The following is an 18,373-nucleotide window of genomic DNA, read 5'->3' on the forward strand; positions in this document are numbered from 1 at the left end:
CAAAATCGAATATGCCCCTTTTTATTAAGTCTGGTAATCTAAGAATTAGGGAACAGACACCCTAATTGACGCGAATCCTAAAGATAGATCTATTGGGCCTAACAAACCCCATCCAAAGTACCGGATGCTTTAGTACTTCGAAATTTATATCATATCCGAAGGGTGTCCCAGAATGATGGGGATATTCTTATATATATGCATCTTGTTAATGTCGGTTACCAGGTGTTCACCATATGAATGATTTTTATCTCTATGTATGGGATGTGTATTGAAATATGAAATCTTGTGGTCTATTGTTACGATTTGATATATATAGGTTAAACCTATAACTCACCAACATTTTTGTTGACGTTTAAAGTATGTTTATTCTCAGGTGATTATTAAGAGCTTCCGCTGTCGCATACTTAAATAAGGACGAGATTTGGAGTCCATGCTTGTATGATATTGTGTAAAAACTGCATTCCAGAAACTGATTTCGATGTAACATATTTGTATTGTAAACCATTATGTAATGGTCGTGTGTAAACAGGATATTTTAGATTATCATTATTTGATAATCTACGTAAAGCTTTTTAAACCTTTATTTATGAAATAAAGGTTATGGTTTGTTTTAAAAATGAATGCAGTCTTTGAAAAACGTCTCATATAGAGGTCAAAACCTCGCAACGAAATCAATTAATATGGAACGTTTTTAATCAATAAGAACGGGACATTTCAGTGGTACTGAAATGTCCCGTTCTTATTGATTAAAAACGTTCCATATTAATTGATTTCGTTGCGAGGTTTTGACCTCTATATGAGACGTTTTTCAAAGACTGCATTCATTTTTAAAACAAACCATAACCTTTATTTCATAAATAAAGGTTTAAAAAGCTTTACGTAGATTATCAAATAATGATAATCTAAAATATCCTGTTTACACACGACCATTACATAATGGTTTACAATACAAATATGTTACATCGAAATCAGTTTCTGGAATGTAGTTTTTACACAATATCATACAAACATGGACTCCAAATCTTGTCCTTATTTTAGTATGCAACAGCGGAAGCTCTTAGTATTCACCTGAGAATAAACATGCTTTAAACGTCAACAAAAATGTTGGTGAGTTATAGGTTTAACCTATATATATCAAATCGTAACAATAGACCACAAGATTTCATATTTCAATACACATCCCATACATAGAGATAAAAATCATTCATATGGTGAACACCTGGTAACCGACATTAACAAGATGCATATATATAAGAATATCCCCATCATTCTGGGACACCCTTCGGATATGATATAAATTTCGAAGTACTAAAGCATCCGGTACTTTGGATGGGGTTTGTTAGGCCCAATAGATCTATCTTTAGGATTCGCGTCAATTAGGGTGTCTGTTCCCTAATTCTTAGATTACCAGACTTAATAAAAAGGGGCATATTCGATTTTGATAATTCAACCATAGAATGTAGTTTCACGCACTTGTGTCTATTTTGTAAATCATTTATAAAACCTGCATGTATTCTCATCCCAAAAATATTAGATTTTAAAAGTGGGACTATAACTCACTTTCACAGATTTTTACTTCGTCGGGAAGTAAGACTTGGCCACTGGTTGATTCACGAACCTATAACAATATATACATATATATCAAAGTATGTTCAAAATATATTTACAACACTTTTAATATATTTTGATGTTTTAAGTTTATTAAGTCAGCTGTCCTCGTTAGTAACCTACAACTAGTTGTCCACAGTTAGATGTACAGAAATAAATCGATAAATATTATCTTGAATCAATCCACGACCCAGTGTATACGTATCTCAGTATTGATCACAACTCAAACTATATATATTTTGGAATCAACCTCAACCCTGTATAGCTAACTCCAACATTCACATATAGAGTGTCTATAGTTGTTCCGAAATATATATAGATGTGTCGACATGATAGGTCGAAACATTGTATACGTGTCTATGGTATCTCAAGATTACATAATATACAATACAAGTTGATTAAGTTATGGTTGGAATAGATTTGTTACCAATTTTCACGTAGCTAAAATGAGAAAAATTATCCAATCTTGTTTTACCCATAACTTCTTCATTTTAAATCCGTTTTGAGTGAATCAAATTGCTATGGTTTCATATTGAACTCTATTTTATGAATCTAAACAGAAAAAGTATAGGTTTATAGTCGGAAAAATAAGTTACAAGTCGTTTTTGTAAAGGTAGTCATTTCAGTCGAAAGAACGACGTCTAGATGACCATTTTAGAAAACATACTTCCACTTTGAGTTTAACCATAATTTTTGGATATAGTTTCATGTTCATAATAAAAATCATTTTCTCAGAATAACAACTTTTAAATCAAAGTTTATCATAGTTTTTAATTAACTAACCCAAAACAGCCCGCGGTGTTACTACGACGGCGTAAATCCGGTTTTACGGTGTTTTTCGTGTTTCCAGGTTTTAAATCATTAAGTTAGCATATCATATAGATATAGAACATGTGTTTAGTTGATTTTAAAAGTCAAGTTAGAAGGATTAACTTTTGTTTGCGAACAAGTTTAGAATTAACTAAACTATGTTCTAGTGATTACAAGTTTAAACCTTCGAATAAGATAGCTTTATATGTATGAATCGAATGATGTTATGAACATCATTACTACCTTAATTTCCTTGGATAAACCTACTGGAAAAGAGAAAAATGGATCTAGCTTCAATGGATCCTTGGATGGCTCGAAGTTCTTGAAACAGAATCATGACACGAAAACAAGTTCAAGTAAGATCATCACTTGAAATAAGATTGTTATAGTTATAGAAATTGAACCAAAGTTTGAATATGATTATTACCTTGTATTAGAATGATAACCTACTGTAAGAAACAAAGATTTCTTGAGGTTGGATGATCACCTTACAAGATTGGAAGTGAGCTAGCAAACTTGAAAGTATTCTTGATTTTATGAAACTAGAACTTTTGGAATTTATGAAGAACACTTAGAACTTGAAGATAGAACTTGAGAGAGATCAATTAGATGAAGAAAATTGAAGAATGAAAGTGTTTGTAGGTGTTTTTGGTCGTTGGTGTATGGATTAGATATAAAGGATATGTAATTTTGTTTTCATGTAAATAAGTCATGAATGATTACTCATATTTTTGTAATTTTATGAGATATTTCATGCTAGTTGCCAAATGATGGTTCCCATATGTGTTAGGTGACTCAAATGGGCTGCTAAGAGCTGATAATTGGAGTGTATATACCAATAGTACATACATCTAAAAGCTGTGTATTGTACGAGTACGAATACGGGTGCATACGAGTAGAATTGTTGATGAAACTGAACGAGGATGTAATTGTAAGCATTTTTGTTAAGTAGAAGTATTTTGATAAGTGTATTGAAGTCTTTCAAAAGTGTATAAATACATATTAAAACACTACATGTATATACATTTTAACTGAGTCGTTAAGTCATCGTTAGTCGTTACATGTAAGTGTTGTTTTGAAACCTTTAGGTTAACGATCTTGTTAAATGTTGTTAACCCAATGTTTATAATATCAAATGAGATTTTAAATTATTATATTATCATGATATTATCATGTATGAATATCTCTTAATATGATATATATACATTAAATGTCTTTATAACGATAATCGTTACATATATGTCTCGTTTAAAAATCATTAAGTTAGTAGTCTTGTTTTTACATATGTAGTTCATTGTTAATATACTTAATGATATGTTTACTTATCATAGTATCATGTTAACTATATATATATATCCATATATATGTCATCATATAGTTTTTACAAGTTTTAACGTTCGTGAATCACCGGTCAACTTGGGTGGTCAATTGTCTATATGAAACATATTTCAATTAATCAAGTCTTAACAAGTTTGATTGCTTAACATGTTGGAAACATTTAATCATGTAAATATCAATCTCAATTAATATATATAAACATGGAAAAGTTCGGGTCACTACATGTTGACCGTTGAATTTTTGAGTTGACTTTTTTGAAAAGTTAAAGCTGATTATTTTGATTAAGTAAAATCTATTCTTATTAAAAGGCGAATACAATTTGTTTAAATACTTTTTAAAGTACTTAAAGCACCAGGGTTACGAATCCACTATGACTTGACCTAGAGTATTAGGTATTTATTAACCTATTTTATAATTCTAGGTTGAATGTTGGACTATTTTGGTCCGTTCTCGTTGCATGTGGTTTAGTAATTCATTGTTGTGCTTATTGTGAGTTTTATAGCTCCCCTTTTGAAACGTTAAACTATTTTGGGACTGAGAATGCATGCTCTCGTAATGTTTTACATAGTAGACACGAGTAATTAAATTTATATATGTTTGGCTTATAGAATGGCACAAATCCCTTTAGCTTGGTAACTGTTAATTATTGGTTTTTGAACCGGTAAATGCGAATCTTATTGGTAGATCTATTGGGCCCAACAACCCCATCCGAAACTAGTCGCTCTAGTCTTTCACGGATGATTAATACTTCGTGGACATACTAACACTTGCCAGTGTAAATATGAGAGAGAGAGGGGGGGAGGGGGGGGGGGGGGGGGGGGGTGTACTCTTTTGTCGTTAAGTCTGGTTATCGAGTGCCCATTGTTACATATATGTTTTGTAAAGTTTTTGAACTATGAAATCTCGTGGTCTATATTTATTTATTGTTGGAAATAATACTATAATCTCACCATCTTTTGTGCTGACGTTTTGCATTTTTCATTTTTAGTTTAATTGTTGCTTATTTGCTTCCGCTCTGTTGGAGAGAGGTTGAGCTAGACAGAGTCACATGCTTTATTTACCTCAACTTTATTTATCATTATTTAAACAATTGCATTCACACATTTTTATCGATATTGTTGGGAACATCTGTAGACCTATGAGTCAATGTTGGTTTTATTAAATGTTTTCAACAAATGAATGCAATACTTTTTTGGTCAAACGTCTGTTGGAAACATCTGTTGAAGAGTTTAATTCAAAATCTCTTATTAGTGATTTTAAAACGTTTAAAGATCGTCAATTCAGACTTGTAATAATTTTTATCTTCGATTTTATATGATTATGATGCTTATTTTTGAAATGTACTATACTTGGAAATATTGAACTTTTATTTTCACCCCCTAATAGAAAGCTATAAGTTTCCCACTTGCCATAACAATCCCAAATTCGCAACTCCTCACCATAACTTGTCTTCTTTGTACACCCTCTCTCATCGAACCTTTACCAATCTCGTTGAAAAGCAATGAATCAAATATAAGAGCAATGTACAGTTCGAAGTCATATTCTCCATCCCTTGCAATAATTCAGCTGCAATATCTCTGCATCCTGTCTAAAAAAAACTCCAAATTTGGTCATCTCTAACGTACCGTCTACAATAAGTTGATTGAGAATTATTCTTGCCTTCTTTGTATCCAAATTAAATTACAAAATTAACAGTTTTATCAGCTTCCAGTTCACAAATTTGAATATTGGGAATTGATGTATCAAAGGAGCTAATCCAGAGTTATGTATGTGTCTCTTTCTTCTTTCCTTTTTATTTCTAACACACCTATCCCACAAATTATTATTATAAAAAGAACTTCACAAGAGTCGACTCTCAAAAGTCTTCTTACTACATCCTCTCGTGACTCGATTCCCACAAGACCATCTGAAAGATCTATTGGTAACGTATACTGCCTGTCCTTCAAGATTCTTCGTACAATTTCACTTATGACTTCTGCTTCATTCCTGAACATAACCAGACATCAGACTAGGTATATAAATAGTGAATTATAATCATAACAGAATAACTAACTAACGATAATAGAAAAAGGGGAAATGCTACTACGTGTGTTGTGTCACGTGCAATCCCGAAATATTCCCAATCTTTGTGAAAGCAGCTCTCCATGTTTCCACCTTTTGTGATGGAATTTCAGGATCTGCTTCATGATTTGTAAACCCCTGTTCAAAACAATTGCTTTGATGGCGTACGTCAGAAGGTGTCACATGGTAAAAAACAGGGATGACGATCATCTTGCCATTCTTCATGCAATCAACAACCTTTGCAATTTCCTCCAAACACCAAGTAGATGTTGCATAACTGTTCGATAAAACAACAACGGTGAAACGTGATGTTTCTATGGCCTCTAGAAGCTCGGCAGAAATTAGTTTTCCAATCTCAAGTGTCTTGTCGTCTTTGTAGGTCCTAATGCCGTTCCGAATTAAAGCATCATATAAATGGCTAGTGAATCCCATTCGAGTATCATCCCCTCGAAAGCTCATGAAAACATCATAAACCTGGGGTAGCGTTTTTGAAGACATCATCACTTCTACATCTACAGTTCACTACTATAAAATGAAGTGCTACAAATGAATAATGATAAGCAGGATGAAAAACATCAAAATTCAACTGAAATTAATTATCACAAATCATTATTCCTAAATTAATAAAAACCTAAATAGATCGATCATCAATCATCAATCATCAATCATCAATCATTAATTTAATTAGAGGATGAGAAACATCAAAGTTTAATTGCACTTTGATCATAACAAATTATTATTCATTTTTTTTTTAATAAAACCCTACGACATAGGTCAATCACTAAATTCACAATTGAAAACTTCTGAACAAAACGTTTAGACCGACTCTTATATTCAAAAGATAAATTGAAGAGATGGATTGAAAAGTGGTGAAAAACATAGATTGAATTTGAGAGGTGTGATAATGTATATATTGTGAAATTGCTATTACGTTGTGCGCCAGACAAACAATATCCACGAGAGTTGTAAAGTAACGACTCCATAGAATCAAAAGCTGACTTTGACGTTGATTATTGCTCGTCAACTTGTCCACGAAAATCGGGTACGATGTACAATTAAAACCAATTATTTGGGTAATGACCCGCACTACAGGGACTAAAACTAAAACCGCATTACATGGATTAAATCCTTAAACCACCCGAAAAACAGACGGAATTAACCAAAATCTTAGAATACGGGTTGGTAAAACCTCCTCAAAGTCACTTTATGAATCGGGTAAATAACATGGAATGTTTTAATGGAATGTTTTAAGGAATGTAACTCAAATTTGAGACATCTCATCTCATCCAACATATAAAGGGTTACGTGTATCACTAAGTCACAAGGGCGGGTACGTTCAATGTGCATTTTATATTCATGCGATGTCAATTTTTCATGCTTTTAAATTTTGTATATAAGAGATTTGTATTAAAAAATGCATGTTTATGTATTATAAATGTAACATCCCGCCTTTTTCCATTTACTTTTCCGTTATACTAATATAAAGTCCGTTATATGTTTATAACATCTCCCGTTGATACGCGTTTTAAATTATCTCGTTTAGGTAATTTCCGCACCCGAACGAAAGTTGAGGGACTAAACTTGACAAGGGATCAAACCCTTGACTAGGTCAAAGGGTCAAACCCCTTTCACCCATTCATTATCATCTCCATCTCTCTCTCTTTCTCTCTAGCAAGAACACACACCCATTTACCAAATTCATTCAATCATCATCTAAATTCGATCTAGGAGGCTTACAACAAAATAAACTACATATTTGTGATCCTCTCTTCATCCTCTACATTTTGATACCAATATCATCAAGTTTGGGTAACATTTCTAAAACTCTAGATTTCTTTAAATTCGTGTTCTTGACTTATAAAGTTGTTAATTAGTGTCTATGGCTCATCGTGATGTCGTGTATGTAATTTGTATGCTCGATTTGTTGTTTTTTGGTGTAACTAGTTCATTATGAAAATTTCTTGCTAAATCCTTGATTTTGGATGATCAAATGTTATTAGATTGTTAATGTGCATGTTTTAAAAGTGTTACTAGTATCATTAGCTTCATTTTGATGTATAGATTGATTAAAGAAACTTCATAAACGCGATTATTGATTTTGTGAACTTTTGGTTAGGGTTGACAACTCTTAAAACGAACTTTTGATGCGTTGAATGCTTGTTAATGTTATTGATAAGTGTTTAGTTGTATTACATGTTTCATTACCTTCAAAACGGCATATCATATGTATAAATTGGATTCCCGAAACTTAAATTGCAATTGATAAACTTGAAACTTGAAAATAAACCTCTATTGCTCACTTGACGGGATTTCGGTTATAGTATATGATGTTTTTGCTTGATGAAAAGTGCTTAGTTGCGTTCCTTGTCGAAAGAGCTTTCCGATGATATAAAATACATGTTCTAATTGTTTGCGGATCATAAAATGTGATTGTTTGTGTGTTGGTTCGTCCATTTGAGGAATACAGCAAACAGGGCCTGGAAACCGATCAGGACGCCGTCCAGGTACTGGGGACGCCGTCCCACCTTTTGAACCTAGACGCCGTCTAGGATATCAGGACGCCGTCCCACCCTTCATTGTGGGACGCCGTCTAGCCATTTGGGACGCCGTCCCATTGTACTAAAACTGGCTGTTTGCTTTGGTCATTTGACATAAAAATGTTTGCTATGCTACGGACCTCCGATTAACATGAAACTTGGCCAACATGCTCATATATGATTATATAACTTAGAAAAATTGTCGGATACCCAACCCGACCCCGTTGACTTTTCTGTTGACTTTGACCCGACCAAGTTGACTTTTAATCAAACTTAACCAAATAATTGTGAAATCGTTCTAACATGTTTTTATACTTGTACCTTGCATGAAACATGACAATTTGATTCACATGCTATTATGATCGAGTCGTAACGAGCCATAGGACTAATTGAACATCTTTGACCAATCGTGACTATCGTTATTGATACAACCTATTTGTTTAGGTCAAGACTAGCATTGTTCTTTGCACACATTTACTTGTCAAAGTACTTTACTACTCGTGCACTCAAGGTGAGATCATAGTCCCACTTTTACTCTTTTTGAACTTACATTTGGGATGAGAAAACATAAACATTTCTTTTACTAAGTGAACACAAGTACAGGAAAACAAACATTCTACATACGAGTTTAGAACAAAATCCTCAATTCGATTATCATTAGTTACACTTGCCGGGTGTAAGCGAGAACTTATGTTGTATGGATCCATATGGGTTTGACAAACCCTCATTCAAACGGTTCGCTACCGTTTACGAATGAAATATATTTTCGAGAAACAGTGTATGTTCTAGCACTAAGTGATGGGGTTCAATGGAATGAAATGTTAAGCATTGATAATTGGGTGCTCGTGAAACAAACTTTTGGAATGTATTACTATTATTTCATTGATGCAAATCTTGTGGTTCACTTGTACTTACTTACTTAAACCTATGATTTCACCAACGTTTTCGTTGACAGATTTCTATGTTTTTCTCAGGTCCTTGAACGATACATGATACATGCTTCCGCTCATTATTTTGATACTTGCATTGGATGTCGAGTATATATGCATACATGGAGCGTCTTTTGGATACTTTTAAATTGTGTCGCATAAGTTTCATTTGTACTTAAAACTTTGTATCGTAACTTGTGGTGGAACTATTCTTGTAAACTTGAACAACCTTTACATTTGAAATGAATGCGACATATCTTTTGGTCAAACGTTGTTTTAAAGACTTATGACCACGTAACGGGACCTAAGTAGACGGCGCCGTCAATGATGATTTGGTCGGGTCGCTACAGATGGTATCAGAGCGTTGGTTGTAGGGATTTAGAGTTCATTAGTGTCAACCCCGAGTCATAGGGTACATTGGTGAGTCTAGACTACAACCGGCATATAGACTTGAAGTAGGAATTACTTGACTACTTGTGCATTTATACTCGAACGCTTCTACTCATATCTACTCTTAGTTCATCTTAATCTCACGTTGTTTAATTTGATTGACGCGCCACCTTGACTATATGAAATGATGTCGAATGCACATATGAATCAGGGTAATATAATTTCCGGGATTATATTACGGTGACTCATATGAACGTTCCGACATTATGACATAAAGAATTTAAGGCGAGTCGAGGAAAAACTTCTCTTTATCTTTATTCTATATCACGGTTAGTATTATTGAGAATACTAATCAATGATATTCTTGTGTCTTGAAGGAACAATGGCTCCTCGTCGTGTACGCCGCAATGAAACTCCCGAACAAGCTCTCGAACGGATGATAGCCACCGCCGTAGATGCGGCCATGGCCGGTCACTCATCCAACAACAATAATAATAACAACCACAACCACAACAACAACAACAACAACAACAACAACAACAACAACAATGGAGCCGGAAACTCAAACGAGGGATGCTCCTATAAAGCTTTCATGGGGTGCAAACCTCACACTTTTGATGGAACCGGGGGACCGGTCGTGCTCACCCGATGGTTTGAGCAAACGGAAGCCGTCTTTAGCATAAGCGGTTGCCGGGATCAAGACAAGGTCAAATACTCCACTCACACTTTCTCCGGAATTGCTCTAACATGGTGGAACACCTATGTTCAATCGGTGGGTACCGATGAAGCTCATGCCCTCTCTTGGGCCGATCTAAAGGAAAAGATGATTGTTGAATATTTTCCGCGCGAAGAAACCCGAAAGCTTGAGGAAGAACTAAGAACTTTGAAAGCGGTCGGAAACGATCTTAAAGCTTATAATCAACGCTTCGCCGAACTATCCTTGATGTGTCCTAATCTTGTTAACCCCGAATCTCAAAGGATTGAGCTCTACATGCTCGGTCTTCCAAAAAGCATCAAACAAGGGGTGATGTCATCCAAACCCACTACTCATCAAGCCGCTATGAACATGGCTCGCCAACTAATTGAAACGGTTGACGAAATCGTAGTTCCGGCACCTAAGGCCGAGGATAAATCGGGAGGCAACAAAAGAAAATGGGAAGCTCCCCAATCAAGCAACAACAACTTTGCCAAGAAATCTTTCACCTCCGACGGCAAGAAGGGTTATGCCGGGAATCTACCTTTTTGCAACAAATGCAACAAACATCACTTTGGCGAATGTAGTAAGCTAATTTGCCATCGGTGCCAAGGAATTGGTCATAAGGCCAACGATTGTAAAAGTGCCACTCCCGTCACTCGAAAGTGGCCCAATGCACCAAAGACGGGCACTTGTTACGAATGTGGCCAAACGGGTCATTATAGAAATGCATGCCCGAAGAGGAAAGATAACACCAATACGCGCGGCCGAGCTTTCAACATCAACACCGAGGAAGCCCGGGATGACACTGAACTAGTCACGGGTACGTTTCTTCTCAACAATTCTTATGTCTCTTGCTTATTCGATTCAGGTGCCGATAAATGCTTTGTATCCAAGACTTTGACTCATTCTTTTAGCACTCCACCTCTTCCATTAGATACCACTTATACCATTGAAGTGGCTAACGGGAAACTATTAAGTGCCGACACATATTACCGGGGGTGTACGATAAACATTTTGGGTAAGGAATTTGAAATTGATTTGATACCCATGGAACTAGGAAGCTTTGATGTAATAATCGGTATGAATTGGTTAGTCAAAACGAAATCTCACATTCTTTGTGATCTTAACGCAATCCGAATTCCTATCGAGAATGGTGAACCTTTGATCGTCTATGGCGATAAGAGTTGCACCGGACTCAACCTCGTTTCGTGTGTTAAAGTTAGAAAACTACTCCGTAAGGGTTGTTTTGCGATCCTTGCTCACGTTAAGAAAGTCGAGTCCGATGAGAAGCACATCGATGATGTGCCAATTGTTAGTGACTATTCCGATGTATTTCCCGACGAATTGCCGGGTCTTCCGCCTCATCGACCGGTTGAATTCCAAATCGATCTTATTCCGGGAGCCGCACCCGTAGCACGTGCACCATATAGACTCGCTCCATCTGAAATGCAAGAATTGCAAAGTCAAATCCAAGAACTACTTGATCGAGGTTTTATCCAACCTAGCCATTCACCTTGGGGCGCTCCGATTTTGTTTGTTAAAAAGAAAGACGGATCCCTACGAATGTGCATTGATTATCGTGAACTAAATAAATTGACGGTTAAGAACCGATATCCTCTTCCTCGCATCGATGACCTCTTTGATCAACTACAAGGGTCTTGTGTATATTCGAAAATCGATCTCCGCTCGGGTTATCATCAATTGAGGGTTAAGGGGGAAGATGTCTCCAAAACCGCTTTCCGAACTCGTTATGGTAGTTATGAATTCCTTGTCATGCCATTTGGTCTCACTAACGCACCGGCGGTGTTCATGGATCTTATGAACCGCGTGTGCAAACCGTATCTCGATAAATTCGTTATTGTGTTCATCGATGACATATTGATCTATTCTAAAAATGAAGAAGAGCACGAACAACATCTCCGACTTGTGCTTGAACTTTTAAGACAAGAACAACTCTATGCCAAATTCTCCAAGTGTGAATTTTGGTTAAAGGAAGTTCAATTTCTTGGTCATGTTGTAAGTGACCAAGGTATTAAAGTCGATCCAACGAAAATCGAAGCCATTAGCAAATGGGAGACTCCTACTACTCCTACTCACATTCGTCAATTTTTGGGTCTCGCCGGGTATTATCGTAGATTCATCGAAAATTTCTCTTTAGTTGCACGTCCTCTAACCGCATTGACTCACAAGGGAAAGAAATTCATTTGGGCGACCGAACATGAATCCGCATTCCAAATCTTGAAAACGAAGCTAACCACCGCTCCTATCTTGTCACTTCCCGAAGGCAATGATGACTTTGTTGTATATTGCGATGCCTCAAAACATGGTTTTGGGTGTGTATTGATGCAACGAACGAAAGTCATTGCTTATGCTTCTCGACAACTCAAAATTCATGAACGAAACTATACGACACATGATCTCGAACTCGGGGCCGTTGTCTTTGCACTTAAAATGTGGAGACACTATCTTTATGGAACCAAGAGTACTATCTTCACCGATCACAAAAGCCTTCAACACATTTTCGATCAAAAGCAACTAAACATGAGACAACGAAGGTGGATTGAAACCTTAAACGATTACGATTGCGAGCTTCGTTACCATCCCAAGAAGGCAAATGTAGTAGCCGATGCCTTAAGTCGAAAAGAAAGAGCGGTGCCTCTCCGTGTCCGAGCTTTAAACATCACCATTCACACCAACCTTAATAGCCAAATTCGGGTAGCCCAAGATGAGGCTCTCAAGGATGAAAACATCTCTCTCGAACACTTGAACGTCCTCACCTCTCGATTCGAAGTTAAAGAAACTGGACTCCGATATTTCGCCGGAAGAATTTGGGTGCCTAGTTATGGGGATCTACGAAGCCTTATTTTAGATGAAGCCCATAAGTCACGATACTCGATTCACCCCGGTGCCAATAAGATGTACCACGACCTTAAACAACTATATTGGTGGCCGAACATCAAAAGGGACGTAGGTACTTATGTTTCCAAGTGTTTGACATGTTCCAAAGTCAAAGCCGAACACCAAAGACCGTCCGGACTACTTCAACAACCCGAGATCCCGCAATGGAAGTGGGAAAGAATAACGATGGATTTTATCACCAAACTACCAAAAACGACGGGCGGTTATGATACCATTTGGGTTATTGTTGACCGTCTCACCAAATCCGCACACTTCCTGGCCATGAAAGAAACGGACAAAATGGAGAAACTTGCACAACTTTACATTAAGGAGATCGTAGCCAGACACGGTGTACCTTTATCGATTATCTCCGACCGAGATGGCCGTTTCGTTTCTAGATTTTGGCGTACTTTACAAGAAGCGTTGGGAACGCGTTTAGACATGAGCACCGCATATCATCCTCAAACCGATGGACAAAGCGAACGCACAATTCAAACCTTAGAGGACATGTTACGAGCTTGCATGGTTGATTTCGGAAAAGCTTGGGATAAGCACTTACCTCTCGCCGAGTTCTCTTACAATAATAGTTATCACGCGAGTATAAAGGCCGCACCTTTTGAAGCGCTATATGGCCGAAAATGTCGTTCACCTCTCTGTTGGGCCGAAGTAGGCGACGTACAAATCACCGGACCCGAACTCATTCACGAAACCACCGAGAAGATCGTTCAAATCCGAGATAGGCTTCGGACGGCCCGGAGTCGTCAAAAGTGCTATACCGACAAAAGACGCAACGACCTTGAATTTCAAGTCGGTGACCGCGTCATGTTAAAATTCGCACCTTGGAAGGGTGTAATCCGCTTTGGGAAACGCGGAAAGCTAAAGCCACGGTATATTGGTCCTTTCGAAATCTTGGAGCGTATTGGAACCGTTGCTTATCGTTTAAATCTTCCGCTTCAATTGAACTCCGTTCATCCTACCTTCCATGTATCTAACTTGAAAAAGTGTCTTGCCGAACCCGATATCGTCATCCCTCTCGAAGAACTTACTATTGATGACAAACTTCATTTTGTGGAGGAACCGGTTGAAATTGTGGACACCTCCGTCAAGACATTGAAACAAAGCCGAATCCCGATTGTCAAGGTTCGTTGGAATGCCAAAAGAGGACCCGAGTTTACTTGGGAAAGACAAGATCAAATGCAAAGGAAGTATCCTCATCTATTCGTGAATTCGGAAACGCAAGATCTCGAGGAAGAAACAACGACTACTACGCCTACTTAAATTTCGGGACGAAATTTCTTTTAAGGAGTAGGTAATGTAACATCCCGCCTTTTTCCATTTACTTTTCCGTTATACTAATATAAAGTCCGTTATATGTTTATAACATCTCCCGTTGATACGCGTTTTAAATTATCTCGTTTAGGTAATTCCCGCACCCGAACGAAAGTTGAGGGACTAAACTTGACAAGGGATCAAACCCTTGACTAGGTCAAAGGGTCAAACCCCTTTCACCCATTCATTATCATCTCCATCTCTCTCTCTTTCTCTCTAGCAAGAACACACACCCATTTACCAAATTCATTCAATCATCATCTAAATTCGATCTAGGAGGCTTACAACAAAATAAACTACATATTTGTGATCCTCTCTTCATCCTCTACATTTTAATACCAATATCATCAAGTTTGGGTAACATTTCTAAAACTCTAGATTTCTTTAAATTCGTGTTCTTGACTTATAAAGTTGTTAATTAGTGTCTATGGCTCATCGTGATGTCGTGTATGTAATTTGTATGCTCGATTTGTTGTTTTTTGGTGTAACTAGTTCATTATGAAAATTTCTTGCCAAATCCTTGATTTTGGATGATCAAATGTTATTAGATTGTTAATGTGCATGTTTTAAAAGTGTTACTAGTATCATTAGCTTCATTTTGATGTATAGATTGATTAAAGAAACTTCATAAACGCGATTATTGATTTTGTGAACTTTTGGTTAGGGTTGACAACTCTTAAAACGAACTTTTGATGCGTTGAATGCTTGTTAATGTTATTGATAAGTGTTTAGTTGTATTACATGTTTCATTACCTTCAAAACGGCATATCATATGTATAAATTGGATTCCCGAAACTTAAATTGCAATTGATAAACTTGAAACTTGAAAATAAACCTCTATTGCTCACTTGACGGGATTTCGGTTATAGTATATGATGTTTTTGCTTGATGAAAAGTGCTTAGTTGCGTTCCTTGTCGAAAGAGCTTTCCGATGATATAAAATACATGTTCTAATTGTTTGCGGATCATAAAATGTGATTGTTTGTGTGTTGGTTCGTCCATTTGAGGAATATAGCAAACAGGGCCTGGAAACCGATCAGGACGCCGTCCAGGTACTGGGGACGCCGTCCCACCTTTTGAACCTAGACGCCGTCTAGGATATCAGGACGCCGTCCCACCCTTCATTGTGGGACGCCGTCTAGCCATTTGGGACGCCGTCCCATTGTACTAAAACTGGCTGTTTGCTTTGGTCATTTGACATAAAAATGTTTGCTATGCTACGGACCTCCGATTAACATGAAACTTGGACAACATGCTCATATATGATTATATAACTTAGAAAAATTGTCGGATACCCAACCCGACCCCGTTGACTTTTCTGTTGACTTTGACCCGACCAAGTTGACTTTTAATCAAACTTAACCAAATAATTGTGAAATCGTTCTAGCATGTTTTTATACTTGTACCTTGCATGAAACATGACAATTTGATTCACATGCTATTATGATCGAGTCGTAACGAGCCATAGGACTAATTGAACATCTTTGACCAATCGTGACTATCGTTATTGATACAACCTATTTGTTTAGGTCAAGACTAGCATTGTTCTTTGCACACGTTTACTTGTCAAAGTACTTTACTACTCGTGCACTCAAGGTGAGATCATAGTCCCACTTTTACTCTTTTTGAACTTACATTTGGGATGAGAAAACATAAACATTTCTTTTACTAAGTGAACACAAGTACAGGAAAACAAACATTCTACATACGAGTTTAGAACAAAATCCTCAATTCGATTATCATTAGTTACACTTGCCGGGTGTAAGCGAGAACTTATGTTGTATGGATCCATATGGGTTTGACAAACCCTCATTCAAACGGTTCGCTACCGTTTACGAATGAAATATATTTTCGAGAAACAGTGTATGTTCTAGCACTAAGTGATGGGGTTCAATGGAATGAAATGTTAAGCATTGATAATTGGGTGCTCGTGAAACAAACTTTTGAAATGTATTACTATTATTTCATTGATGCAAATCTTGTGGTTCACTTGTACTTACTTACTTAAACCTATGATTTCACCAACGTTTTCGTTGACAGATTTCTATGTTTTTCTCAGGTCCTTGAACGATACATGATACATGCTTCCGCTCATTATTTTGATACTTGCATTGGATGTCGAGTATATATGCATACATGGAGCGTCTTTTGGATACTTTTAAATTGTGTCGCATAAGTTTCATTTGTACTTAAAACTTTGTATCGTAACTTGTGGTGGAACTATTCTTGTAAACTTGAACAACCTTTACATTTGAAATGAATGCGACATATCTTTTGGTCAAACGTTGTTTTAAAGACTTATGACCACGTAACGGGACCTAAGTAGACGACGCCGTCAATGATGATTTGGTCGGGTCGCTACAATAAATCAAATAAATTGATCGAATTAAGAGTACTTACGTGGTTACAACGTGATGAGGTATTGGTGACGTGACAAAAATATGGAAGAAAGGGAATTGCTATACAGCCAAAGTTCAATACAGAGTTTTTTTAATGTGCACAAATACAATTTTTTTTTTAATGTGCACCATTGTGCACAAGTGTAAATCTATGCACATTAGTTAATTCTGTAGCTTTTTGATTCGGTATTAAACCTACCCTTGCTATGTAATAAGCATAACTTCAAAAAAACTCCTTTGTAAATTTCATGTCATAGTCACCAATATTCATAGTCTTATTCACATAACATTTTATCCACATCGGCCATAGTTATGTAATCAAAGGGTTGTTTTGATGTTCATTTTTATTTTATATTGTAAAAAAAAAAAGATAAAAAGGAAAATAAATAAATCATTTTACTTTAATATAATTATCTAAATCACTCTCTACCTTAAAAAGAGTCTTATTAGCTAATAAATAATTTCAAAACTCTTCTAATTACCGTTTGATTGAAAAATTACGTTACAATACCCGTTAATTTAATGGCCATTAATCATCCTATGAAATATTAGCTAATAAATGAATTTTAAGCCACTTAATCACCCGAAATTACCCATGTATCATAAAAAAATACGGGGTTTCACACACAAATCAGGGGTCAGTTGAACACCCGATCATTATACTCACCCGATCATTCACGGAATTGGTTGTAACAACAGTTCATCCGAGTTTCATATGTTCAATTCGACACAAAAAAACGGCTGTTAAATCAAAACAAACTCTCTGACTCACGTTCGTCTTACGATCAAAACCAACAAAGCGTGTTCAATCTAATAACATGGTGGATAATCGTTCTGCTATTGTTCATATAGTAGATCGTCTTACGTTCTTCAAATTATTAGTAGTAGCAACAATCGAATTACGAGGTTAGTATTTGTTAATCTGCGTTTTGATTCTGTAATTGTTAATTTGCGTCACATTAGGGTTGTTGAAATAGGTTTCTTTTAATGATAATAACATTAGGGTTCTATAAAATCGCTCAAAATCAAGAACAAAAACCTTGTGTTCAATCCAAGCTTCATGATGGATAATACTTAGCTGATATTTCGATTGATCCCAGTATTTTTCAATCTATATTGAGTTGTACTGATTGTTTATCAATTTTTTTTCTCGATTTTACCTCAATTGTTGTTAGATGAATTTTTTATTACAGTAAATTCTATTGACTTTTTCATAGATACTTTGCAGATAATTTTTGACGATTCTATTTCGATTTCAATAGGAAATTACGATAACGTAGTTCTGCTTGGTATTGTAAGTGTACCTTTTGTACAACGAATTATTAAATTAGGGTTTTGATGTTTGATTTAGTTTCTTTTGCAATTGTAATGTATTTC

At 36.2% G+C, this 18,373-nt stretch overlaps 1 protein-coding gene across 1 annotated transcript; it reads right to left on the reverse strand.

Moving 5' to 3' along the window:
• Positions 1 to 5,292: 5,292 nt before the first annotated feature.
• Positions 5,293 to 6,318, reverse strand: LOC139868595 (toll/interleukin-1 receptor-like protein). The gene is made up of 3 exons (XM_071856930.1): positions 5,843 to 6,318; positions 5,628 to 5,742; positions 5,293 to 5,418 (listed from the first exon to the last, which is right to left on the reverse strand). Exons 1-3 carry the CDS (start codon positions 6,316 to 6,318, stop codon positions 5,293 to 5,295), a joined length of 717 nt encoding a protein of 238 aa, XP_071713031.1.
• Positions 6,319 to 18,373: the final 12,055 nt, after the last annotated feature.

Source organism: Rutidosis leptorrhynchoides, chromosome 9 (genome assembly GCF_046630445.1).
Source record: "Rutidosis leptorrhynchoides isolate AG116_Rl617_1_P2 chromosome 9, CSIRO_AGI_Rlap_v1, whole genome shotgun sequence".
In the NCBI taxonomy this organism is placed as follows: Eukaryota; Viridiplantae; Streptophyta; class Magnoliopsida; order Asterales; family Asteraceae; genus Rutidosis; species Rutidosis leptorrhynchoides.

What these genes read in the sequence shown, in the direction of transcription:
- LOC139868595 (XM_071856930.1), bottom strand. Translation starts at nt 6,318, where the DNA reads ATGATGTCTTCAAAAACGCTACCCCAGGTTTATGATGTTTTCATGAGC. An exon ending in TTGCACGTGACACAACACAC is followed by an intron (nt 5,743 to 5,842) that starts GTAGTAGCATTT and finishes GGTTATGTTCAG; the next exon opens with GAATGAAGCAGAAGTCATAA. An exon ending in TCGAGTCACGAGAGGATGTA is followed by an intron (nt 5,419 to 5,627) that starts GTAAGAAGACTT and finishes TTGGATACAAAG; the next exon opens with AAGGCAAGAATAATTCTCAA.